This window comes from Anarrhichthys ocellatus, unplaced genomic scaffold, assembly GCF_004355925.1.
Source record: "Anarrhichthys ocellatus isolate YVR2014 unplaced genomic scaffold, GSC_Weel_1.0 scaffold19, whole genome shotgun sequence".
NCBI lineage: Eukaryota > Metazoa > Chordata > Actinopteri > Perciformes > Anarhichadidae > Anarrhichthys > Anarrhichthys ocellatus.
The window spans coordinates 3,250,840-3,277,247 of NW_022280049.1; the positions used below are offsets into that span (position 1 = coordinate 3,250,840).

A 26,408-nucleotide genomic window follows, 5' to 3' on the forward strand; every position below is an offset into this window, starting at 1 on the left:
GTCTGTCAGTCATTCTCTGACCTTGTGCCTGTCCGTCCGTCTGTCTGTCTGTGTGCTTTCATACTATCTGTCATTGCAGGCTGTCTGTCTAGCCATCTATTTGCAGTATCAGACAGTCTCTCCTGTTTGCATTTGACAGTTGATGTGTTATTCTGTAAGTGATGTCATTCAGGTGCAGTGTGCCAGGGCAGAAAGCCCAGGTCTCAGCATCAGCTTTTGGGTTACAGAATCCCCCCCCCCCCCCCCCCGCTCTTTCTTTTGACATTGGACACCTTCCAGTTTAGTTTTTTCTGGGGATGCATGCATGTGCATGCAAAAAAACAAACATGCAATATGAGCATGAGTACATGTATGCACGTTAGATGGCATGGTGTAAGGATGCAGATGTTGAGTGCAGCGCTGTAGGTCCGGCAGTACAGCGTGAACTGTGGCACTGTTGTGGTCAAATTGTGAGGTGTTTTAAATAGGCAAGCCCTGAGATTGGACTGTGGTGACTGATGGGCCACACTTTCCTTTCCTCGCTCTCTGCCTGTCTGTGCTTTTGCATGTCGATGATGGATGCCCAGCCCTCTGTAAATATAGCTCTGCCCCAGCTAGTTAGCATGGTTGGCATGATCTAGGCCGGTGGTCACAAGCTAAATATATATCCAAAATAAATACTTACAGATTCATTTCTCAAATGTTGTTTAGACAGGCTGTAGGATATAACTCACCTAGAAAAAGAGTTCAAAAACAATTTTGTAATGAAACAAAGGCCATGTTCGAAACATTGCAGAATAAAAAAAGCCTATAAACCATAAGAGTGAAACATTCCAGTGGAGGAAAACACTGTGGTTCTGCAACTGTCTACAGAAGCTTTGCCCAGTGCTGTGGTGGCGAGTCACTGCTGTGGTAACAAGTCATTGCTATGGTTTCCATCCAAACTCTGATTTTGTGTTCAAATGCACTGATACTGTGGAATGGATGCTGTGGGTGGAGAAATGGAGACAACCAGCCAGCCAGCGGTGACCGCAGTAAGTGACGCAAGTGGAGAGACTGTGATGTTAGTGTGGGCACTCAAGAGTTCATTCAGGTATGATTGTTCTAAACAGTGGTGCACAACAACACCTTCTTCATGCAGTCAAGACACACAGAGGAACAATGGCACTTCCCACAGGTGATCTGTCAATACAGATGCTTTATCGGATCAAACAGGCGTGAATGTACGCATTCACAAGCCTGTGACACTGCGCCGACCTAAAATCTGTGAGCTGTTGTCTAAGAATAAGCCACAGAGGTATTCAAAAGGTTTAATTCATTTTTGATTCGGCAGAACAAGACAAAAGAGTCTTTGAAAAGGGTTCAGAAGAAGCTTATCGGAGTGCTTCCACCGAGACCAAGCTGGTAGGATGGAATCTGGCTCTGTGAGAGTTTCCATTCTGTCCACAACAATAGAAGGCCTTCTCCGCCTGCTCTCACCATGCTGACTCGCAGCGCTACACCCAAAATGTCTCCGGTTTTCCCCCTCCGCTGCTGTTTTGACCTATATCCTAAATCATCACCTATGAAGCCAAATGCATGAGAAACTATGGACATGCCAACATTTGAATAAACTCTCATAAAGTTATCCTAAGCATTGACGGGAAAATTGACATTTTAAAAGTAATGCTTTTTAAGAATAATGCTACATTGTTTACATCCGTGTTTAAGTCTCCTTGTTCCCTCCCTTTCTTCGCACACTGCTACTCTTCTTTATGTGTTACCGCTGCCAACTGTCAATCAACGGAATGGCATGAAACAGGCATCAGGAATGTGTATGATGCTACCTCCCTTCCTCGCAAGTGCGTCCTTGTAAGCGCGCATGATACAAGCAAAACGTTGACCAGCTCATAAAAACATTGCTCCATAGCACTACTAGTGGTCAAAATCTCCACAGGGTACCTTTAATTAAATATTCGTAACATTTTCAAAATGCAGACAACTGTCACCAAACGTTTTGGTGTGATGTTGATGGTTCATAACAGGAAACAAATACGGAGGAGCTCTACACATCTTAGATAAAAAATTGCTCTAGTTTTCATGATGACAATGAATAGTCACAGCGCAAAAAAAAATGATGTCTGGACTTATAGTTATATTGACGACCATTGATTTAGGCTTTGCATAATAATAGTGCATTGAAGATTAGGGCATAGTGTCTGTTTAATGTATAGCGTCATTAACTCACCACACACATGCCTGGAATGTAGGAGGAACTACTTGTATTGCTGGGAAAAATGTAAACTGCACAAAGACTGTGTCAGGAACTTAACTTGGATGATGCTGGCCGGATCCATTTTATTCAAGTGCCACAGTAAACCATGACAGTGTGACAGAGAGGCAGCATACACTATACCAGGACCCTCAGCTTTTAAAAGGTACTCAGCCATCATTAATGTCATTGTCTAAACCTGTGTTTCTCCTTCTGTAAGAAGGGCCTTTTGATTATTGCTGTATTTTGTTGTGCACTGATTACATATCAACCTGCATAACATTTCCCCAAAAAATACTTTTTTGACTGATGTTTATCTTTCCTTGGTTGGCACTGCATGTCCTGTCAATGTCATATTACAACAAAGCTAAGCCTTAGCAGTGCTGCTTAGTGCTGAAGGGAAGGCATGACACAGAGTTCATTAATCTGTCATCACACTGTATCTCCACCCTTTCACGCAACAACAAATTTGACACACGGCTGACTTAAAACCCTGATAACAGATGTTCTGCGTTCTCGCTTGTGGTTTCTGGGGAAAATCACAGTCAGCTGTCTCAAATGGGAGATTACGGATGACTTCTTCAGAATAAAAACATGAGCAAATTGTGTGTTTGTTTTTCTAAACACTTTTCTATGCTGCCTGAAACATTAATCTGCCTCAGGGATGGAAAAATAAACACATAACACCTATCCGATACTTACCACAAACAATCTGGGGGCAAAGATGTGAACGACAAATTATCCAGTCAACAAAACTATTAAGTTGAGTTTCATGTACTGTTTGTCTGCCCCTCTTGCTGCTTCTCTTGTGAATGCCATGTACTCTGACCGCCAGGATAAGAGCGGTTATTAGATCTAATCTAAGGGGCTCACTCCGATAATTTAAGTGCAGTCGTCACTTAAAGTTGGAATGTGTCAGTGTGTCAGAGCTTTCTTCGTGTCAAGCTCTTTTTGGGGGGTTTTACCACCCACAAGGTTCAGTCTCACTACTGTCTACCCAAGATTTCCCCAGAGAGACTCCAACAATCCATTATTCCTGTTAATATAGTAAAACTGTGGGATCATAAATTAGTTCCCGACTTCTTCTGTGCTGGCCCGTTGATGTTTGGAACTGAGGTACTTCATAAAATGGGATTCATGAAGAAGTGCTACTTGTCAACTTTGACCCAGTTCATCAAAGAATATCAAACTTGATACACTGTACAAAGTACACGCGTGACGTCCACCTCTTCGCCGGTGTCACCTTCTATCCATGCTTGCAACCACCTCTCTGCTAACTGTTTGGCACCTTGGTGTTGCCCTGTGCAGCATACTTTCAAGCATACTGTTGTGCTGCAGGATAATAAGTCCTTTGAAGCATTCTATGGAGATTCTTGAGTGAGAGAAGGGAAACATGAATATTACAGTCTCCTCTGAAAACTGTGAGAGTGATACTTTACTGTTATTGGTTTCTGCTCTAATAGTTGCATTATTAAATGTCTACGGTCTGTGAAGCCAGGGCCACCCTTGTATGACTCATTACTTTTACCTCATGCTCGAGGAATCCAGTGACCCACACACCAGCCCATAACGGACCTGACCTCTGACGGAGAGCAAAGGCTGATTCCCAGGAGATTCCCTCACGTTAATATTTGCCAGATCTCTATGCAGTTGGCTGAGGCCCATGTGAGCGAACATCGCTGTCCGACTCAATATGAGTTTTTAAGAAACGGTGTAGCGAATAGCTGACATGGCATGGTGTCAATAAGAATTTCGACATGTCATCAGCTTTGAGTGATTCAGGACGAAGGCAGCAGACAGTTTGTTCCTGTCAATAACTCACCTCTCTCTCTCACCGGCCGTTTACACACTCATGCACGCCCAGTCTCTCTCTTCTCATTCCTTCCTTTCCTCATTGATCGGCCATCCAGGTCATGGGAGGAAGAGGAGGAGGAGGAGGAGGAGGAGGACGGGTAAAGTGATCAGGCTATGACATCATTTTTTGGCTACCTCATCCTCAGCGAGTGTGCTCATGTGTATGGTGTGTGCATGTGTGTGAGAGTGTGCCCCAGTCTGGGAGAGAATAGTAGACTCATAGGCCTACTATAAGTAACAATTTCCTTCCTAGACATGAGGGGTCCTGGGACACCAAAGGAACTAGACTAGTCTAGACTAATGAATTCCACTATGAATGAAAACATCTCCTTGCAGAGCCCTTTTTAGTCTGTTATAATTTAGCCGTTGGAGCTCATATAACACAAATGTAAGGCAAAGCTCCTCTGTGTAATTTAGCACTTGGGCCAAAATAAATAATTAGAAATAAAAATAGAAAAACATGAATGTCCAGCTTACATTATATGTGGATGGCATTCTGAAAGGCATTCTGAAAAGCATCCAAATCACTCTGACTGCACTCTGATTGTAACTTTAAAACCCTTTGATGATACATGGATAACCAACAAAGGTGGAAAGAGCACTAGAATACTGTACTCAAGTAAAAGTATTGTTACTGCGAGGCGAGCTGATATATGATACTAATGTTAAATTAAAGAGTAGGCTGGAAAATAGACTGCATTAAATGTCAACTTACAAACAAGTGGAACAACATCAGCAACAATGTCCACACCAACAGACGGGCACTGTGCACACAACTGATTATCAATTATAAATATGCATCTACTTTCCTCGGAATAAACCAGAAATGTTGTTGAAAACTGAACTGAAACTTATTTTAGAATTAACAGCAGAATAAAACGTCATCAAAGCAGACAACGCGGACATGTAAACAATATAATCTATGCAGCGGCCTGTGAACTTGGCGAGACTAAACCTAAACATTTATAAGTATCAGAGTGTCACCTCTCTGGACATGGAGCTCTGCTCCTGCTGCTGCAGAAACACCTGCAGCTTCTTCTCTGCTGCAGCTGCTGATTTATCTCATTTCTTCTTTTTAATTCTCACACATTTCATCGAGAATTTCTGTGTGACTTTTGTTTTTACTCTGTAGCAGATGCGACTTGAAATGTAACGAAGCACAAAACTAGTGATAAATAGTGGCCTAATAGAGTAGAAATTACCAATTAAAAAAAAAAAAAAAAAAAAGAGTACACAAAAACGTACTCCACTACTTGCACTCCCTCCCCTTTTTTCTTCAATTAAGAACAAATGTTCTAGTCACCTCACAGGTGAGTCATGTTAAGCTACTTAAGTCTGGCTGATGATATTACTACCGGAGTTTGAGCAATCACAGGAGATGACAAGTGAATTCTGCAGTCAGACAGGTGTACACCCCACCTAGTGGAGAGAGGATGTCTGTATGACACACACGGGCGCACACGCAACACGGAGTATTGTGCTCTGTGTTTGCCTGGCAACAAGGTGAATGCCGGAAGGCACGGTTTCAGGTGTTCACCGACGTCTACCGTGAACCCTCCTTTCTCTTATCTTCGCTCCTCTTGCTTCACTCACGGGCTGTCACAATCAGCACACGCTCACGCACACACACGCCGCCCGTAAACCACGCCCACTTCCTTCCTGGAAAAAAATGCCTTATATGGGCATTGATCTGAGCGCGCAGGTAAAGTGATCATAAAGAGGAGTGAGTTTTGTTTGCTCTCTCTTGTTAAACTACTATTTCTCGAAGTGTCTTCTCCTCACATGTCGTCTGTCATGATCAATAAAGTGTGCCTGGGTGACATGGCAGTAGGCAATACAGTTTCCCAATATAGAGCTGAATGCATGTTGCTGCTGGACATCAAATACGGAGTGGAAACACTCATAACACATGTGCAATCTTTGTATGGTATGAACATGTAGGCTCCTTCAGGATATAAGTTAATATGCATTAGGTATATAGCATATGGTTCCTAACCTAGGGGCGGGGACCCTCTTCTGAAGGGTTACTTGATTATATTATTATTTCTGACCTCTCCTCACTTTTTGTCACTTTTTTTGTGAAATACTGGATTAGTTTGACCTTTTCTGGTAGCTTACAATTATTCCAATTAAACAGTTTGAGATGCTGAGAGGGGAAAATTGCTCTCAGGTGGAACTCACAACAAACCAGGACAGGTACGCGTGTTTCAAATCAGGTGGGTTTTTAAAACGTTGGTGACCTTTCTCAGCTGAAACTGGCATCTCTATGTTCACAGTAAAGGTTTCCAGCCAGCCAGAGGTTGCTAATATCAATGTCAGACATTCACCTCATGATCTGGTTTCCTCCTTTTTTACTGATACACCACACATACTGATGGTCATGGACAGACGGACTGACACACACAGCACTCCTTTATTTCTCTCTGAGTCGGCGATACAGTCGCCATTAGTTAGAATCCCACTTCTATAAACTATTGACATCTAATCTCTGGCCGTACAAGCAGAGGGCACGCGCTGGAAAATGTCAGGAAGTACATTGCACATTTTATTCCAAACAACTTACTTATCATCACTTAAAACTCTGCTTGTTATCTAGCTGCCTGGCCCATGCCACCCACTCTTTTCTACATTCCTGATACCAGAAAGACAATGTAGAGAGGACTTTTCCGTTGGCCAATCAGCCCCCCCGGTGGGTCCACATCAAACGCGGCATCCCACTCACTCCTGGGTGCGGCATGGATGACAGGACTCCTACAGCGTGAGTCCTCACTTTGTGGGGTAGAAAAGTGGTCACAGAACCATAACAATAATAGATGCACTGGAAAGAGTCCTAATGATGTAATGGTGTTTGTTTAATGTGTATGTATGACTGGAATTCACCATCGTCACGCATGATGGGCAGGATGTGTCTAGAAAATGTTGATTTATTATGATGATTAGTGGCTACATTATTATAGTTATTTAATATTTTGTATTGTGTTATAGCACCTGTAAGTTATAGCAATCACCATTTTCCTGAAGGTCTGTCTTTGTAGACAGAGACTGCCTTCGCAATAAATACGATAAAGCCACAATGTGCTAGGAGCTGTTTCAAGGTTTGATGGATTATCTTTAAAAAATTGCAGAACAGATCCTTTTACATTCGATTTGAGTGGGTTCTGGTTTTCACTCAGAAAAGATGGACTTAAAGCTGCATCTTGGAACAGGCCCAAGGTGTGTGGAAGTGTGTGTGTGTGTGTGTGTGTGTGTGTGTGTCTGGAAGTGATTTAGTATTAGGTGTGCCGGTGTGTTTATAGATTAGACTGTGTTCCTAAGGTGTGTCTGTCTCTAATTGTTATCCAGGTTGTGACAAAACAGGATCAAGGCAATAAACTTGATAGCTAAACATTGCATTCCATTGACCAGGAAGAAGTTGTAAAGAGGTGGATTGAGTTCAAGTTTATTTTTCGGTACACTATCAAATCACATCTTGAATTTAAGATTATTTTTTTGAACCTGTGTGCTATCGCTAGTGTTTTGTTGTCACATGCTGTTGCTGTGCCACGATTACCTTTTTACTGATAAACATGGGGGCCGCCTTTCTTCTCACTTATATGACTTGCCCTAATAACGCAGGATCAGTGTCCTCCTTAGTAACACGTTGGCTGTTGTGGGAACTAAGTCAGTCTCTTTCTAATCAGTAGGACATCACAGCATCTCTCTTCTGATTCAGTTGGCATTACTAACAATACACAGCTGTGGATAGGTCTCCAAGACCCATATACTGACACCACACAATTTGCCAGGTGCTGTGAGTGTTATATCCCCTCCAGATGTGTGCCTGTGGGCCTTTGAGTTACTTCTGTCAGATGAAACAGGGTTTTGTTCAGTCAGACACAACCACACACACTCAAGCCCCTCTCAGCTACTGGTCAGAGCTCTCATTAATTTTCCTGCCATCCACATCAAAGAAAGGGGAGATGAATTTTATCCCTCTGGACTAACAAATTGGGCCCTGGTTTCTGTTAACGGGCTCAGGTTTTGATTAGGAAATCATTAAACTGTGTTTTAGAGTGACTGGCCCTTCTCACGAGAGGTTAGCAGATTTAGACATACCTTAAGGATGGGGCTACCTGTGCTGCTCTGGTGGTCTGTGGCACCCTCCAGTGGTCACAGCTGTACAATGTGCTGATACAAATGCACAGCAGCGTAAGAGAACACCTCTTTAATACTGAATATTAACGGTTTCTCTGTCTTGCAAAAGCAATGGCTGGTTAATATCCATTTTAAATAACTTCCATGGCACGTGACGAATCATATCCAATTCAGAATCCAACCAAAGATTGATAAATTATTATGATTAATCATTTGTGCTGTTGTAATAGTGACAGTGCCCTCTCAAGGCAAAGAAAAAAAATGTCAGGGGTGCATAAATTGCCTCTTTTCAAAACTGGTCACAAAGCAGCAGCTGTCGAATATTTGATGCATTATAGTGGAAATATATAAATATATTTAATGCGTTGTCTAAACTCATAAATGTTTTAAGATAGCCTCATTTATATGGTATACATGTGTACATTTGGTGTATTGATGTATTGATGTAGTGATGTAGTGTGCCAGCACTATTGTCTGTGCACGGCCCACACCCTAAAACTTGTTACACTAACTCTTTGTTATCCATTCTAGATATATCTCTCACTGCTTGGTTTACCATTTGATTATGAAAACCACTGACTTCATAATATTTGTTAATGCATTACAATATTTTCCTTAAAATAATGCATTGCACTTTTCGATTCTGAAATTAATACAATGTTTAATGCAGTTACTGATTCAAATACCATTGCATATGAAGTTTTTGCGAGACTATATTTGCATGACAGTTTTAGTATTTGACACCGTAGGCCTAATTATATGATGAACCACAGAAAGAATCTATATATAAATAGATGAAGGCATGGGAGAGCAGAGCATTTCATACGTTTTATTGGCATTGTTGTTGCAGACATCATGTGCACAAACTCACTCATCCAATATTAGAGTAACACAATAATAAAATAAACATGAGGTTCTTTTAAAACAGTGTTTTCAAGTTTTTTGGAGATATTTGTTGTTAAAGTACGCACGTCAGTAAAACCTAATCATTTGTCGTGCCTGAGCAATACTGGTGAACTTACACTATGATGTTTTTACTCTGTATCAAAAGTGACAAAAATTGTAATCGATCATTTTTAGATTTAAGAACACCTCATAAAAAAATCTTTTCCTCTCTTGTGTTTTCAAAACTATTAACTCAAGAATCAGATATCTTGCGCTATTAAATCAGTCCAGCACAGAACAAGCAGCAGCAAATAAACAACAACCAAAGAATTGCTTCAGTTGCAATGTGAAAACTCAAATAACATTACAGGCCAACATTAGACACCTCCTTTATACACTGTGTATTTAAAACTCAACAGGCTCCAGGAAGGCGGCCTCTGTCCTCTATTTCAGGACCTTTTCCCCCCTGTTGGGGGAAGGTTGGCGGGATGTTTGTGGTAATAGTCTGGTGGGGTGGGATTTGGGCTCGCATTCATCCCTGTAGGGACATAATACATGCTCTCCAGGTAGCTCTGGTCGAGCGGTGGATGGCTCTGAGGCTCTGGCTTGGACTGACCGGAGAGATTCCTATAGCTGACCCCAGGCCCACCTGGGTGCATTGCTGCAGCGGTGGAGGCCTCAGGATATCGGGGTGGCTGAGGCTGGGCCTGGGGGTGGGCTTGGGGAGGAGGAGCTGCATAGGGCATGTACTGTGGAGCAGGAGTGTACATGTTTGGGTTGTGGACAGATGTGTAGGGGGCTGCTGCGGGAGGATACAGGCCTGAATGTGACATTGCTTGCTGCGGGATGAGCACCTCCACATATTGGCCTGTCTCTGGGTCAAACAACATTTTTCTCAGTGGCTGCACAGGCACCTCGATGTAAAAATACTTCCCTGTCTCAGGATCCAGGAGCACTCTGCGAGGTGTCTGTCCATAGCTGCTCTCTGAGTACAAACTGGAGCTGTCACCCCCATATTCAGAGCCATAGGACGGCCCCAGGCTTTGAGGGCCACACATGTACTGCGGATCCATTGGAGGTAGGCCAGGAGAAAGGCTGTGGCCCGGATCGCTGTAAGGAGCCATGCCTGGAGGCTGTTGATGGGGGGATCTGTGGACAGGGGGTCGTCGAAGGTCAGTATGCTGGGGTGGCTGCAGCGGGCGCTCAGCAGGGCAGGTCTGCATGAGTGAGGGGTGGGGAGGGCAGGGAGGAGGCTGGTGGAGAGGCTGGTACATGGCCGGTGGCTGGCTCGGACCAAGAGGACTTGATTTGGGAGAGCCGGGCTGGTAGCTCATCGGCTGAGCGTCAGGTCTGCACTGGTGGAGACGGAGAGGGGGCTGAGCCACCGGGTAAGGCAGTGCCTGGCCTGGAGAGTGTGGCGGGGCAGGAGGCGTGAGGTTATGGGGGCTGTGGTGATGGTGAGGAGGGGTGAGACCAGGGTGGGAAGGGCAGCCAGCTGTGCAGGAGCAGGGAGGAGGGCGGGATGAGGGTTGATAGCGATTTGACCTCCTGGAGGTCAGATCTGGGAGCATGAGGGGACTAAAGCTCTCTCTTTCATCGTAGCTCGGAGGGTCGTCTGAGGTATAAAACAGATGGTCATCTGTCCTTTGGGAACGCTCGCTGGAGAGGGATCTGCGGCATGGCTGGGGTGTGTATCCTGGCACTTGTGTAGTGGAAACAGCTGCAGGTTGTTTTGTACTGTTTGAAGTTGCCGGCATAGCTTGTTCATGAGGGTATGCCGACCTGGTATACTGGGGTTGGCTGTCTAGATCCATAACAGCTGGCTGGCTTGGCTGGTTGACTCCAGCTGATTCAGATCCAGGGACAGGGTTTGATTTGGGGTCAGAGACTGGACCCTGAGCTGAGGTGAAACCTGGCCCAGTGGATGATATTGGAGCTGTAGTTAAGGTTGTGGGTCTCTGTGTATATCTAGAACTCTGAAGTGAGGCCCCTGGCCTTTGCTGCTGACCTCTGTTATTAGATGCCTCTGTCTCTGATGCTGTTGTCTGGTTTGAGAGATTGGAGATGGTGGTTGCTGTTGCTTTGCAAGATGGAGGTTTGAGGCTGGATACTGCAGACACAGCCAGTTTTCTTGTATAGTTTGACGTTGATGTGGACTCATTAGAGATCTTTCTATAGATTGTCGGTGACGACACAACAATTGTTTGAGGCCTCTCCTCACCTTGTGGTTTTACAGATGTTGCTGATGGTCTCTGCGCTCCACTTGGCATTGCTCCTAAATCTGCTGGTATAAATTTGCAGCTTGGTTTTGGAGGCACTGCTGGCTTTTGAGAAGTTTTAGCTATAGATTTAACCTCAATGGTTTGAGGCCTGCTGTTTCCTGTAACGTTTGTGGGTGTCTCTTGTTTCTGTGTTTCCTTAGACAGCGACTTAACCTCAATTGCCTGTGGTTTGAATTTCCTTACTGCAGGGGACCTTGGGGGGAAAGTTGGATCTAGTCTTTTCACTGCTTCAAAATCTCCAAGTTCCTTGTGTCTGGCGGTAGGTGGTATTTGCTCCTGCGTATTCCTTAGCGGAGAAGCACTTTTTTGCTTTGCTATGTCTGTTATTGTAGGCGTACTGCTAATGCCCTCGTCTTGTCTTGCCTTTGTAAGGGTGTCTGTGTTGTCAGATGCTGCTGAGGGGCCAGGCGTGGTGGATGAGGAGGAGAATGTCCTCTCTCTATGAGACTCCAGCCGATCTCCATGTGAAGGACTCGGGGTCTGAAGGGGGATCTTCAGGCAGTTCACATGTTTACGTGGAACCCCTTTACCCCCATGTCCATTCATGTCACCCACCACTGCTCCAATGTCAGCTTGGTAGCCTTTCTCTTTTAATAGCATTGAAACTGAGTGGCCACCGCTAGCATGGTTACTGCCGGGGGTGAGTCCAGGTGAGTGTGAAGCAGCTGGGGCTTGGATTAGGGTGGGAATCTCTTCCTGGGATGGAGATGCAGATGTCTTGGTCTTACTGGATCCATCTCTTATTAACACTACAGCAGTGGACACCTCTCTTTCCTTACTGGGCAGTTTGTGGAGGCTGCCAAGCATGGGAGGTTTTCTGTCGGTCTTAAGCAGCACAGGTTTATCCTCATTGTCTGACACTTTACGTACATCCGTCATAGTTTCTTGTGTTTCCGATGCCATGTTCACACCACGTTGACATGACTTTGCAACTGCCGCGTCTCCGGTTGTGTAACTCAGTGTGTTGTGTGATTCTCTGCTTACCTGTGTGACGAGCTTTTGAGCAGCCTGGGGTTTGTCACCTGGGTTCTCTGGGTCTTTCTTGCTGCGTGACGTTTTATTTTTGTCTTCTTTCCAGCAAACAGCCTTGTATTGTATTTGCATCGGCTGTGGACGAGACGGAGGACTTCCTTTGTTCTGAAGAGGTGGAGATAAGGTTAGCAGCTTTGAGTCTCTTACCTCCTCTTTCTGTTCCTCTTTCCTCTCCACCCTGTACTCCTCCTCCCTCTCCTCCCTCCTTATCTCCTGCCTTACCTCCCTCTCCTCCCGTGCTGTGACCTCTTCCCTCCTTTCATCTTTGATTTCTTCCCTCCTATCCTCATTTAAAGTGTTCATCCTTTCTTCGTCCATATTTGATGGCATTACAGCACTAGTTGCCTTGAAGGACAGGTTATATGTATTTTTTACAAGCCGCCTCACATCTCTAACTTTGTGAATGGGGACCTTAACTTTATTATACCCATTTCCTTCTTCTTCCTCTGTTTTGTCATCCACACTGGTCTCTAGCCGTTCCTCCTTCAAATCTGGTGAAGAAGCCCAAGGTTTGTTCTCTGCCTCAGGTGTGAGACAGACATTTAGGGAGGCTCTCTTTTTCTCCACGGCTCTGAGTTTAATCTCCTGTGTTTGTGACATGTAAGCGCCCTTGGCATCTGGTTGCAGTTGTTTATGGTCCTCTGTGTTTTCACATTCCTGGTCTCTGTTTGTCACCCTGACTTGCATGCTGCTGGCTCCTGTGGCAGAAGGAGCTCCTGAGTTCCCGGCAATGGCATTTGCTGAGTCACCACCCTCTCTTCCGTCCCATGTCTCACTGTCATCAGATCGTTGTACTCCAGTTGTTGACTGTTTACTATCAAACGGCACTTTCAATTCTGATCTCATTTCGGATCTTAATGAGGCTGCATTCGTGCTTTGACAATCAGCCTCCTCACTCTCGGTCAGTGAAAAGTTAACACTTCGGCTGCTGCTGGATGAACTTGGCCTGTTACTGGATCTCGCTCTAAAGCTTTTTGGTGGTTTGGCTTCATCCTTTGTGCTAGGCTCTGCCCTCGCAGGGAGACCCTCAGATGAAAGACTGTGATCTGACTGAAGACTGGAACTAAGTTTATGTGGGTCAGGTAGTGGGGACTCTTTGAGCGGTGCCGCTGCGCTTTCTGTTGGTCGTCTGGTTTCCTCAAAAGCGGGGCTCACTTCTTCTCCTGCCTGCTCATCAGGTTGATTGTCAACACTTTCCATCTTCTTGGACAACACACTCTTAATGAGAGAAGTGGCCATCTTGGTTTTAGGGCATGTTTCATCCAGAGAAGCAGATTTCTGGAGTTTGGATCTTCTTTCATTTTGTTGATTGCGCTTACGGCTGCGTTCAGAAATGTAGCATTCTTGCATTGCTGCTGGTGTACTGTGTTGTCTCATGAACGTCTCACTGGAATGACTCTCTAGAGAGGGGCTTTCCACCATCACTGGTAACCCAGGACTACTATTTTCACTGCTCTCATCCTGCCTCCCTTCAGCATTACTCATTCTCTTCAGCTGGATCTGTCTCTTTGGCACTCCTCTTCTCACTCTCCTGGAGTCCTCTCTTTCCAAGGCCACATCCACGCACTCAAAGCTGCCCATCTCATAGCGCCTTGATGGATCTTGGCTGTCTGAGTAGTATGCAAGTGGTTGCTGGAAGGAGAGTTCATCATTGTCCAGCCTGGGAGCAGAACCCCTGAAGTCAGCATAGGCCGGCCAGGCGGCACTGACCCCGGCTGGGCTCTCCTGTGTAGATGGTTGAAAAATGTTGGTAGATGAACGTTGGCTGGAGTTGTACATGTCAAGGTAATCTACCTCAGGGCTTGACAGGCTGCTGAAAGCCAAGTCTGTGAACCATTTCACCTCATCGTCTGCCTCATCAAGCTCACTTCCCATGCTGGAGCTGGAACTCCGGCAGGGCCTGTTTACGGCCACGCGTCCAGGAACACTGCTCTTGTTGTGTGGTGAAGGAGGTTGACGCCGTCTGCTAGGACCACCACCCCTGCTGTCTTGTTGGGAAGCAACTCTAAGCAGACTCTGTTGTTGCTGTAGCTGTCTGGTGGCAGGCAAGCTCTCTGAGTAAGAATGCACTGTTGGCAGTCCCTGGCGGGTCTCTCTGGTTGTGGGAGCTGTACTGCGACTCGCAGGCCCTTTTCTATTCCTGGCATTGAATGACAGTTCAACCTGTTCCCCTCTGTAACTGGCGTCCCACTGCCCACCCTTCCCCTTTTCAGGAACCCGCTCCTCCCTCTTCTTTCTCTCTCTCTCCATCTCCCTATCCATTTTCCTCTGCCTACCTACCTCCCTTTCCTCCTCCAGCTCCATCTCCAATTGCCTGCCTTGCCTGACCCAATGGGCCTGGCTATTATTGTCCACATAGGCAACATTGGGGCTTTCCCTGTTTGTCGTCACTTTCTTTAAATTACCACCCGGTGAGGATGCTACAACCTGAGAGGGGCTACTGCTTCTGTTCTGCCACTGTCTGTATGGTTTCTCAGGGGCTATGATGTGGACAGGTGTAAACCTGGTGAGTGGCGGAGAGGGAGTCCGCCTTCTGTTTACATGGTGGGCCATGTCCTCTGTTAAACTCTCTCTGGTTTCTTGTCTAACTTTGGGCAACAGCTGTCTTCTTGCAGGCTCAGGTGTACAGGCAGATTTCAATGAGCTGCTGCTTTCAGAAGTTAGGGTGTACGTAGTGAATTGAGGCTGTGCGGTTTCCAGTCTCTGCACAGGTGAGGTGGTTGCAGCCCTGTGGACAGGTGAAATACCTGGACTCCTGTCTTTGGAGACTAGAAGATTAGGAGAAGCAGACTTTATTTCAATGGGGAGATTATTATAAGTGTTTTCTTTCTGACCAAAGGTGGGGCCAAGGGTTTGTTTTTCCTCTGGGAAACTTGAGTTATCCTGAAGGTTTGCCTCCTTTGGTGTTGCTTCTCTTTCTGTGCTTTGTTGTTTAAATACGGGTGAAACACTCTCTTTTGCCAAATGTGTTGGGTACTGTTTTTCTGTAATATCAACTGAAGAGGAATCCCCCTCAACCTCAGGTGTATTTCTTAGAGGAGGAGTAGGCCGGGTACAATCAGGGTTGTGCTCAGTAGAGAGGGTCACTTGTGAATGCTGATGATACGTCTGCTCAGGAGATGGGGCAACAGGGGATGGAGCTCTACTTCTGTGCTGAGGCGAGGGACTTTGATACATGTCAGATGAAGGGGTTTGATATCTTGGCTCAGGTGAGGGAGTGTGATGCTCTAGCTGAGGTGAAGGTGTTTGATACCTGGGTTGGTGCGACAGAGTTATTTCAGGCTGCAGGACAGAGCTTGTGAAGCCCGGTATATGAGGTGAATCTCTTGGTGAACTGGTGGACTCTGCTATACTGCTCGGTATACTGCTTGGGGTAGGGCTCCTTGCTTCAGGGGACACAAGTGTCCTATCAGGCTCTGGGGTGGAGAGACGAGAGAGCTCGGGAAATGGGGGAGTGTCCCTGTCCTCGGGCTGAACAACAGAGTAACAAATCCCTGTTATGTGTGGGGACGAAGTGAGGCTTCTTGATGAGGCAACGTCAAAGTGAGGATCTAGGAAAGGAGATGCAGCTGTTGTTTCCACTTCAGAAGACGACTCTCTCCTACTGACCTCAGGGGAGGAAGCTGTAATCCTAATTTCAGGTGAGGGAGCAGTATATCTGTGCTCTGTGGGAGAGCAGCTGCTCGTAACTTCAGGTGATGGAGATAAGCTATAATTTACCACAGGTGAAGAAACCTGGGTCCTGCTCTCAGGAGGTGTTAAAATGTGTCTAATTTTATGCGAGGGGTCGGGAGACGGAGTTCTTGTCCCAGTCTTAGCTGGAGAAGCAGCACAGAGCAGGCCAGGTGAGGGAGCTTTGTGTGTCAATTCAGGTGAGACACTACTCTGCACAAGTTCAGGAGATGTTGTTGTTGAAATAACAGGTGTGGGAGGTGTATGTCGTGGGGCAGGTGTAGATACAGCACTGACTCCTGTATCCTGGCTCTCAGGAGTAGTCGTAGAGTCTCCTTCCGCAGTGGAATAATCTGAAATCAGCTCAGGGGTGTGGATAGAATCTTCGTTATCAGGTGTTGAGCCTCTGCTGAGGAGATCAGGCAGGGAGACCCTCCCTCTCAGCTCAGAAAAAGGAGATGATGCTTGTGTATCCGGGGAGTAGGGCCTATTCTTCAGCTCAGGAGAGGCCAGTGTTTCTCTCGACTGGGATGATAACTCTGTAATACTGGATGAAGGTAAAGGAGATAAAAGTGTGACTCCAGAATCAAACGCTGACTCTGTAAAATCCAGAAAAAAATCTTTAGATGTGGTCTCAGGTGAGGGACTGCTTTTTTGATTAGAGCAGCTGCTCCTTGGCTCAGGGGAGCCTTGTTCGTCCCTGAACTCAGGTAATAACTGGGTGTTTACTGATTCACAGGAAGATGAGCTGACACAGTTCCTAGGCTCAGGGGAGGGACTTGGAGATAGAGACTGAAGTCTATCTTTGAAAGTGGGAGTGGTTATTCTTGGATCCGTTTCTGAGTGAGCTTGTCTTGGACTAGGTGATGATGGTGAACATCTTTTTTCAACTGAGGAGGAAGACAAGGATGACGCTTTTCCCTCTGTACCGAGGGTAAAGGGCCTATTATGTCCAGGAGAGGGGGTGCTTTCACCAGTGTTGAGGACTGATGACGATGGGCTCGCTGTACTAAACTGAGGTACTGGTGATTTACTTTCTGGTTCTAAATTTGGGCTTCTGTCCTCAGAAACTTCTGAAAGCGCTGAGGTCAGTCCCTCACCCACCAGCTGCCTCCTCTTTGAAGACTCGGTCTGCAACAGGGGGCTGTAAACCCTTTCTCTTGAATCTTCAAAGCCCTCCTCTCCTTCACTGGAGCCTGGTGCAGTGTGGTAAGAGCCCGAAGAGTCGTTCAGATCATCCACCAGAGGTGATGCAGCAGCTATGCCGTCCACCTCCCTCTGAGGAGGGAAAAAGGCCCCTACAGCAGGGCTGCTTGAGAGAGAGGGTGACTCACAGTCGTCTCCAAAAATGTCACACAGGCAGGTGGTCTCGGAAATGGCACTGCGCTGACTGGGGACGTTGATGATGTCGAAGAGTTCAACGTGGTTGGGGGTGCCGTCACGATGGCACAGGGAATAGGTGTGGTGGGGTGCACTGCGCAGGAAGGAGTAGCTGTCCCCCTGGAGAGTCCAGCTGTCCATCGCTCGTCCACAAGCTCCAAATTCTCACTGTGGCCAGTCCAGTCTGCTCCTCTGGTCTGCTTTGGGCTCTGTTCCTGGACTGGAAGTAAGATATGGTCACCTGAAGGGTGTGCAGCTCATTCATTTAAATCACCAACACTGATGAATACTATTATGATGTCAAAGCTTATTCATAGAAAATATAGAGGCTATTAACTCTGCATTATTCCTGTTTTGTTAGCTTGCCAACAACAAATATAGCTTTCAACCCTCAACTGTCCAGAGTATAACCGCCATATACAGAGATATTGCCAACCTCAAAAGGGGTTCAGAACAGAAATGTAACTGTGGGTATGTCCTAAAAAGTAATAGCAAGCAACTTGAAATTAAAACAATACAAACATACAGAAGATTTCATCATGATTTGCAACTTATTTTGAATGAGATTTATTCGTCCTAGATTGAAACTGACAATGGTTAGATTAGCTCCGCCAAATACATGCCCTTTATCTTAACTTTCCACTTTGCCTTGGTGTACGATGACAAGAGAGAGAGAACCTGCTCCCCATGCAAGCAGAGAAAGACAGAATGATTGGTACTGTACCTTCGACCAATGATGAGGCTTTACCGAGGGCATGGAGTTCCTCTGTGTTGCAATATCTGCCCCACATCCACCAAACTGTCTCTCAAAATCCACAGCACATTGCTCGTTTGCAAGACCCGATCCAGGACTGAGAAGCTCTGTACAGCCCAGACTGGCAGAGCCACACTGGCTAGACAACTTCAGAATGTAAATGCACTGCCATGTATCAGACTTGAATAGAAAAAGCAAAGAGAGGCATCTCACTCAGACCCATTACATCTTCCAATGCTCCCATCTCTATTTCGGCCACTCCCCTCTGAGCTGGCCTCGGGGAAATTGCTTACAGAGTAACCTGGATCTTTTTTTTTCTCTCCGGGCTGAGGTTTGGTTGGACATTGGCTTTCCTGTGTGAGCTGGACTAGGGGGGCGGCACTGGGGGGTGGGGGGTTTATAGTTAGAAGCAGGTGCTGATCCGGCCAGGATAGATGAGTGTGCCTGGAATCTGACACTTACAGCTAGATCAGTCACAGGCTCGTCTATATATAGACCCATACTATCAGGGCCAGATAGCCATAGCTTCAGCTTCTCGCCTGGGAACGCTGGTGGGGAAAGAAAGGGGAAATACAAAGCTTGAAGTACAGCCCACACATTGTCCACTTAACCTCACATGTGAGGTTATACTTAACATTGAGGGTGTGGGGAATGTATGTATGATTGGGTTTGTATGTGTGTGTGAATGCTACTTTAAAGTGCAACTGGGGTACAACAGGTCAAAGGTTAACATAGACCAACTTTGACAGCTCACATGCAGAACTCCTGGGCATGGTAGCTGATAACATTCTTTAAAGTGCTTTCACATGTTTTAAGTCACATTTTTCCTTTTTCATGTCTGGATATTTTATGTTCCATGCAGGATCACTACCGCCATTGGACATTTTTTTGCTTCAAATTCACTTTTAAGCTTTCTTGTCATTCAACAACATATGCCAACACGTTTGATGAAAAGCAATCATGCTATTTCACTGTACTTATTATTGTTGCTACAATAGCAGGAGCCTCTAAGCCACGTTGTGGCTGTCTGGGCATGTTTGATGGTAAACCCTCTGTCCCAAACCTAATACCTCATGAGATTACCATTCATTCTCAGTCATTAAGTCTCTCAGGGAAAGCCAATGGAAAATCTTTGATTGCAGCCCAACTAAATAGCTAGTGCTATGACTGAGGGTATATCTGTTGAATCAAGCAGTTGATACAACACTAAAAAGTCAACTATCTATTAAACGTATGGCATTATACATATGTAATTTGTCCCCTTTTACTGTCTGAAATGTCACACATGGCCACAAGTGCACATATTATTAGTGTGGCTGGCCAAAATAGGAACTCAGTCCATAACCTTGGTGGAGTTGTCTCTTTCACAGAGATATATACTATTATTTTTTTTACATCATTAATGCTGTATAAACTCATTAATTTACAAACCACTTTTAGAGATATCATGTAAATGATTTCATATTTCATTAGAAGCTCTAATGACATGGCAAACATAAATCATCATCGCTTTAAACTCTAGGCACTAAGGAGAAGATGGATGATTACAAAACATCCAGTAAGCACTATCGCATTATGTTATAAATAAACACTGATATTACTTGAAAAACGCAGAGTGAAAGTATAAAACATGATCATTCAGAACTGTAAAGTTTCAAAAGGTTGGAGAGGCCAACATGCATGTGTGCTGGGTAAGAGATAGTGTGAACTAAAGTGCAACGAAGTGCTGATATATTTGAACCTCTGTGGTTAATGGCAGCGCAGTAGGCTGGTGGAGGACTCAGAGGGAAAGAATGATGAGCACCTCAGCAATGAGAAGCTTTAGTGTAGATCACTGATAGATTAGTCACACCAGCCTGCACAAGTCCAAAGACCTCACCCACCCTCAGCAATGCAACACACCATAAAGTTGTGCATAAAGAATACGCTGCGGGGGCCATCTATAAGCAGACAAAAGTACAACAGCACTTTCATATGTATGAAGACAAATAAACATGCTTCATACTTTTTCTGCTTGTGTTCTATTTGTGGGATATGATGCTAAACAAGGGTTCAGTATCATGATGGCTATTTAAATGCCAGTATTTTATGACAAAGAATATAAACATAAGATCACATGTCAAATCTACCTTTTTTTTAAACTGACCTAGTTCCTCTTTTAGCCAGGCTCTATACAAGCCACATTTCTAATACTCAGTGCTGAATGTAACTATGTACATTTACTATTAATTTTGCTTCTTGTCTTAAATTACGTTGCACTGAATAACTTTGAGGTTCAAACAAAAGTTGAACAAAATTTAATACTTTTTCTGAGAGTACTTTTTTCAATGCATGCTTTTTTACTTGTAATGAAGTACTTTTACAGTGCGGTATTGGTACTTTTACTTAAGTAAAGGATCTGAGTACTTCGCAATATTTTAATTTCAGTGTTGGACAATTTTGAGGTATTGTACTCTATATGAATATTTCTATTTATGGTACTTTATACTTTAACTCCACTCCCTTAAATATTGTATTTGTTTACTTCACTGTATAGATATGCATGCTATACTAACATTAATTATTTTGCGGTTCAAGACTTTACATACATAACACATGATTGATGAAACTACCCGAGTAAGTAGTTAAAATGAGCTCTACATTGACCAGCTGTAACATTAAAATGTTGTCTACATGCTGATACATACAGTATCCTTACTGAGCCTTCAAGGGATAACTTGTGACAGCTCCAAGACGCCCGTGTGCAAAAGGGAGAACGTGGAAATCATATTGTACGCGGACAGCTGGTGTTTGATGTCGCAGAGAGAATAGCTTTTATTGTGAAATGTCCAGTCTAGGCTGAATGCGACACAGGAAGATCCGCATTACGACTGCTGGTGAAGTGTTGCCATAACAGGCAAGTGGCTAACGCTAATGTTTGCTAACTAATTAGCAGGATAGGTGAGTGGTGCTTATTTCAACGTATCTTACAATTCGGTTCAAGGCGATAGATGTTTCAGGTGTTGGGATGATGCAAAACAATGAAGACAAGCGGGTTGTCATTCTCTCCTGAAATAATTTGGGCCTTGTCAGTCAGCAGCTGGCTAACATCAACTAACAGCTAGCCTAGTAGCTGCTAGCAATGGCGAGCTTTTGTAGCTAGCCAGACACTGACGCCGTTTGTTTATGTTAGCTGTGCGACTCCTTCATGTTATAACTTACGGCATCGAATCAAAACACATAGTTAGTAGTTTGTGGCACTTAGTATTTATCATTGTTAGTGAGTAATACAAATAAGAAAGGTGGCATTTTCAATATTAAAATAGAAACACAGCTCGCGTTTATGTTGGTTATCTCTATTACGGTTACTGCTAGGTGGAAATTTTCTGTATTCGGCTTATAATGGGTGAGTTACAGTAAAGCTATACCTACCAATGACTTTGTGCTTTTTATAACAAGAAAGAAATACTACCCGAAGTCAGACCAGATTCTCTAACAAAATCACTGACATGTTCTTTCGTTGTCAGATAATTAATTTGTACTTCGTCTGGTTGAGAGCTAGTGGGACTTACGTTAGTAAACACCAGGCCGCAGAGTACAGAGTGCCTGCGTTTAACGGTTTAAAGGCCTTGCTGGTTGCTAGCAAACTTTTAATCAGGGCAGTACTTCAGGGTCGGTTTGCATCTTTATTCTCTGGATAAAAAGATGAACGTCTACCAGCTGTCAAATGTGTTTTTAAAACGTGGTAGCACAGCGTAGACAGCTGTGTGACTATCATGGGATTGTCAGCATGATCAGATTTGTCAAATACTGCAGACAACTGGTTTGTGACATTAAAGTAATGGAATCAGATCCTACATCTTTTTTACAGGTCCACAATCTAAATTTGTAGGAGTTTCTTTTGTGTTTTATCCACTGCAGCAAACTACAGAGAGCTGCAAACTAACGAGAGAAAACATACATTATTCCAGCCTGATCTATGCATTAGCTGGGCTAACATATCACTAGTGCCTGTCTGTTGGCCGAAGATATATTTGAGATAGTTTACCATGCCATGACATTGCACTGACAAGTTTATTTTTTTTAACATTAAAGGTCACACCTAGTACATATCTTGGTCACAAATCTTAACAAAATAATTGCAATGAAAAAGGATTTATTGTGCTTTGTATGAAGGTAAAATTATAGAAAAATGTCAAGTTTTAATTAGAATTGATCAAATTATCTATATCTATATTGGTACTTTCACTAAAATAAAAATGGCTTTGACTTGTAGTTTTTTCTCTCTCTCATCCAGGTGTTGTTGTGTGTGTGCGTGTTCCAGTCTGAACCATGGAACAGTGTGCTTGTGTTGAGCGGGAGCTGGAGAAAGTGCTTCATCGCTTCGTAATGTACGGCCACCAGTCTGAGGAGAGGCTAGACGAGCTCCTGCGCAGCGTCTGCGAGATACGAGGACAGCTAGTCACTTTTGGTAAGAAAAACTGTTTACACACAAGGTGACCGAACACTCTGAAGATATTTTCTTAGCGTTTTTTAAATTTCTTTGTATTTCAATTAAAAGGGTGCTTTGTTTTTTTACGCTTCATCCGAGCTGTATCGTAATGAATCGCTCACATAATACTGTAGAAATGCAGAGTGAAGACTTTTTTTTCTTTTTCTCTCTTGCAGGAGTACAAGATGCAGACTTATCGGTCCTATCTCAGACTATGGCACAGTGTTGTAAGAATATCAAAGAAACCGTGCAGATGCTAGCCTCCCGACATAAGGACATCCATGGCAGTGTGTCCAAAGTGGGCAAAGCCATTGACAGGGTAAGGACTCGCGAAACAACTTTATTTAACATTTAACAATGGCCGGACATAAACTTAACCTTTTGACGTGCTTCTCTGCAGAATTTCGATGCAGAGATCAGTGCTGTGGTGGCAGAGACGGTGTGGGACACCCCGGAGAGACAGAAATATCTGAGTGAGACAATTGTGGAGCACCTGTACAGACAAGGGATGCTCAGTGTAGCAGAGGATCTTTGTCAGGTCAGTAACCGTGAAGCCATCAATATGTTTTTGGTGTAAATGCAGCTTGAACGGCTTTAAGATGATTCCTATTTGAAATGTATCGATGCAAATTGAGGCAACATTATGGGCCTTCAAATCTGGTATAACCCTTGTTTTTTTTAAGTCGGGATAACTAATGTAAGAATTCTTGATAATTCAAAATACACTTGTCTGTTTTCCAGGAGTCTGGTGTAGTTATAGATATGAGTATGAAGCAGCCTTTCCTGGAGCTGAACAGAATCCTTGAAGCTCTGAGGATGCAGGACCTCAGACCGGCACTAGAGTACGTTTTATTTTTCCCACAATCTGTGTCTAGATGGTCATCATCATTGTAAAGAGAATAAAATGACTCAGACTATTTTCACACATGGATGAAGATAGATGTTATAGCTGATTTACGTTAAAACGCACGACAAGAAGTACAAAAACCTTTATCAATACAATGTATCATGGGGAAAAATGCCATAAACGAGATAGTTGTTTGGTACTTCTCCCATCTGGCTGACTCCTCAAACTTGTTCTTTATTAACATTAAGATTAGGTTTACTTTGACCATGCCAAATACATCCCTTTTGAATACAGTGATGATTAAATGAACACTGTCGACATAGTTGACTGTACTTATTCTCGTCTTCTTAGGTGGGCTGTGACGAATCGGCAGCGCCTTTTGGACCTGAACAGCAGTCTAGAGTTCAAGTTGCACCGCTTGTACTTCATCAGCCTGCTCGGTGGGGGAATCAACAACCAAATGGAGGCCTTGCAGTATGCCCGGCACTTCCAGCCCTTCGCCTCTCAGCACCAGAGAGGTAGAAGGCACACAGTGGCTTCATTGTGAAACCTCCCGACACAAACACACAAAGATGCTTAACTTGAGTTGTGTTTCACTGTTTTTCTTAACCTTGAAATAATTAAGAGACTCTCAATTGCAACCAATAAAGAACGAATGTGTTCTTAAGGCCAATACACGATTATTTTGAGGCTTACCTCACAAAACTCTCATGTAATATTTGATTTAGTCGTTCTCCACACTTTACACTTTTGTCCATGCAGATATTCAGATCCTGATGGGCAGCCTGGTGTACCTGCGTCACGGCATCGATAACTCTCCGTACCGCAGTCTGCTGGAGACAAATCAGTGGGCCGAGATCTGTAACATCTTCACCAGGGATGCCTGCGCTTTACTGGGTCTCTCTGTAGAGTCTCCACTCAGTGTTAGGTGACAAACCCACGAACGACACACACGAGTCATCTCTGACTTTACAATCTTTACCAAAGTCATTTATACCAAAGTCAGGATGAAGTATAAACTGTGCCATCACCATGTAGCTTGTTTGCTTAAATGATTTCATCGAAAGTTGGACTTAATCATTGCTGTCATGTCTATTTCTCTGCAGTTTTGCATCAGGCTGTATGGCTTTGCCAGTGCTGATGAACATCAAGCAGGTGATCGAGCAGAGACAGTGCAGCGGAGTCTGGACGCACAAAGACGAGCTGCCTGTAAGTCCCTCCTGGTTTCCCAGCGACGTCTTCAACTCCTTTTTCACCGTTCAACTGACTCCCATCATGTCTCTTCCTGTAGATTGAAATCGACCTTGGGAAGAAGTGCTGGTACCACTCTGTGTTCGCCTGCCCGATCCTCAGGCAGCAGACCTCGGAGAGCAATCCTCCCATGAAGCTCATCTGTGGCCACGTCATCTCCAGAGATGCCCTCAACAAACTGACTAACGCTGGGAAGTAAGTCAGCAATACAGCCCGGTTCATTCATTGATATGTGCATGGGAGGATAAGGTTGTGTGAGTAGCTTTGGTTTAAAAAAAAAAAGAAAAAAAAACAAAAAAAACCCTTGTGTTGTATGATCTTGGATCTTCTTACACTTCCCCCCTGTCTCGTCTCGTCTTCAGGTTGAAATGTCCGTACTGCCCCATGGAGCAGAATCCGTCACATGCCAAGCAGATCTACTTTTGATACCGCACATTTCCTCACAAGTAAGGATGAAGTTCCCTGGAGCTCTTTTGCGTTTCCAGGACCGTTTGCTCTGGCCCTTTTTCCTCTGTCCCTGGCCTCCTGGCCTTTTTATTGTAAGCATTAAGGTTTTGTCCCAGTGCTCCTCTGGACAGCCTTGGCCTTCCCGTCACCCACCTCGGACCCTCCAACTTTGCGTAGTGTACAGAGTCCAGCGGGGATGGTCCAACTACAGCCTGTAGTAAAGAGAGGAGTCTGTCAGTAATGAGGAGCATCCTCACAAAGAAGCACCTCCTGGAAAAGGTTCATTCATTGAAACTCATTTGCAAATGCCTGCAGAGTTATAGGCTTATCTTTCTTAAGTATGTAATACTTTATAGTGGGTTTTTTTCCGGCTTTATAAAACTGTTTGAGTTGGATGACTGCTTCTCTTTTTTTTCTTTCTTCTTCTTTGTGATGGAAGCAGTTGAATGATTATGGATGAGTGAGTGTGGGTAAATGGTTTAGATAGGCAGTTTTCAGAATGGTAATAAAGTTCTATGATACATGGAAAAAAAAAAACACAGAAAAAAAAAAAAAAAAAGCTCTTGATTGTGACCCATTACTTCTCCATAATGTAATAAAGGCCTCACGTAGCTTGAAAGTCTCTGTTGGCTGATGTAACCGTTTGAGCAGCAAAACAATTCACCCGTCAATGCAGGAACAGCTTTTCATTTTATTTTTTTATTTCTTTCCGTGACTGACTGCACCAGCAACATTTTCCTCATTGTAGAAGCTATTTGTCTTGTCCTATGTGTGTATTTAACAAACAGTGACAAAAAGGAAACACAAAAAATATATACTACTGTGAAATGTGCTTTGTTTCTATTTTTCATTGCAACCGCCACAACGGCTCATGTAAAAAAAATAGTGAATTAAACTGACCGGCAAACATGCATAATCGACACTACTGCGCAACTCTCCGAAACATCGACTCGACAGTTCACATCACGGTTGTGCCGTCGCCTCACTCTGCCCCGCATTGTGTGTCCTAAGCTTGCAAGCCATGTGATTTGGAGATGTAACGTGGCGTGATGGTAGCCGGACGGTCCGACTTGCAGTGACTGCAGGCTTGTGATTCAGCTTTACTCGTCGTGGGTGGGGAAGTCCTCTGATCATTGTGGCTGTTGTTTAATATATATACTTAGAAAATG

At 44.4% G+C, this 26,408-nt stretch overlaps 2 protein-coding genes across 4 annotated transcripts; one reads left to right on the forward strand and one right to left on the reverse strand.

Annotated features, from left to right (window-relative positions):
- Nucleotides 1-8,948: 8,948 nt before the first annotated feature.
- Nucleotides 8,949-20,736, reverse strand: LOC116389398 (mucin-5AC). Its single transcript, XM_031858058.1, has 2 exons — nt 18,194-20,736; nt 8,949-17,689 (listed from the first exon to the last, which is right to left on the reverse strand). The coding sequence occupies exon 2, from the start codon at nt 17,608-17,610 to the stop codon at nt 9,553-9,555; it is 8,058 nt and encodes a 2,685-aa protein (XP_031713918.1). The 5' UTR covers nt 17,611-17,689; nt 18,194-20,736; the 3' UTR covers nt 8,949-9,552.
- Nucleotides 20,737-21,057: 321 nt separating this feature from the next.
- rmnd5b (required for meiotic nuclear division 5 homolog B) lies at nt 21,058-26,067 on the forward strand. 3 transcript variants are annotated; one of them, XM_031858060.1, is made up of 10 exons: nt 21,058-21,119; nt 22,500-22,673; nt 22,871-23,013; nt 23,095-23,232; nt 23,436-23,536; nt 23,893-24,059; nt 24,304-24,469; nt 24,648-24,750; nt 24,833-24,987; nt 25,155-26,067. In XM_031858060.1, exons 2-10 carry the CDS (start codon nt 22,535-22,537, stop codon nt 25,216-25,218), a joined length of 1,176 nt encoding a protein of 391 aa, XP_031713920.1. In that variant the 5' UTR covers nt 21,058-21,119; nt 22,500-22,534; the 3' UTR covers nt 25,219-26,067. The 3 variants fall into 3 exon arrangements, with proteins under 3 accessions (XP_031713920.1, XP_031713919.1, XP_031713921.1); XM_031858059.1 differs by having other exon boundaries at nt 21,078-21,163; XM_031858061.1 differs by lacking the exon at nt 21,058-21,119 and adding an exon at nt 21,196-21,608.
- The last annotated feature ends 341 nt before the right edge of the window (nt 26,068-26,408 follow it).

Coding starts and splice junctions, on each gene's coding strand:
- rmnd5b (XM_031858060.1), top strand. CDS start 22,535: ATGGAACAGTGTGCTTGTGTTGAGCGGGAGCTGGAGAAAGTGCTTCAT. Junction 22,674..22,870: donor AGGACAGCTAGTCACTTTTG/GTAAGAAAAACT, acceptor TCTCTCTTGCAG/GAGTACAAGATGCAGACTTA. Junction 24,470..24,647: donor GAGTCTCCACTCAGTGTTAG/GTGACAAACCCA, acceptor ATTTCTCTGCAG/TTTTGCATCAGGCTGTATGG.
- LOC116389398 (XM_031858058.1), bottom strand. CDS start 17,610: ATGGACAGCTGGACTCTCCAGGGGGACAGCTACTCCTTCCTGCGCAGT.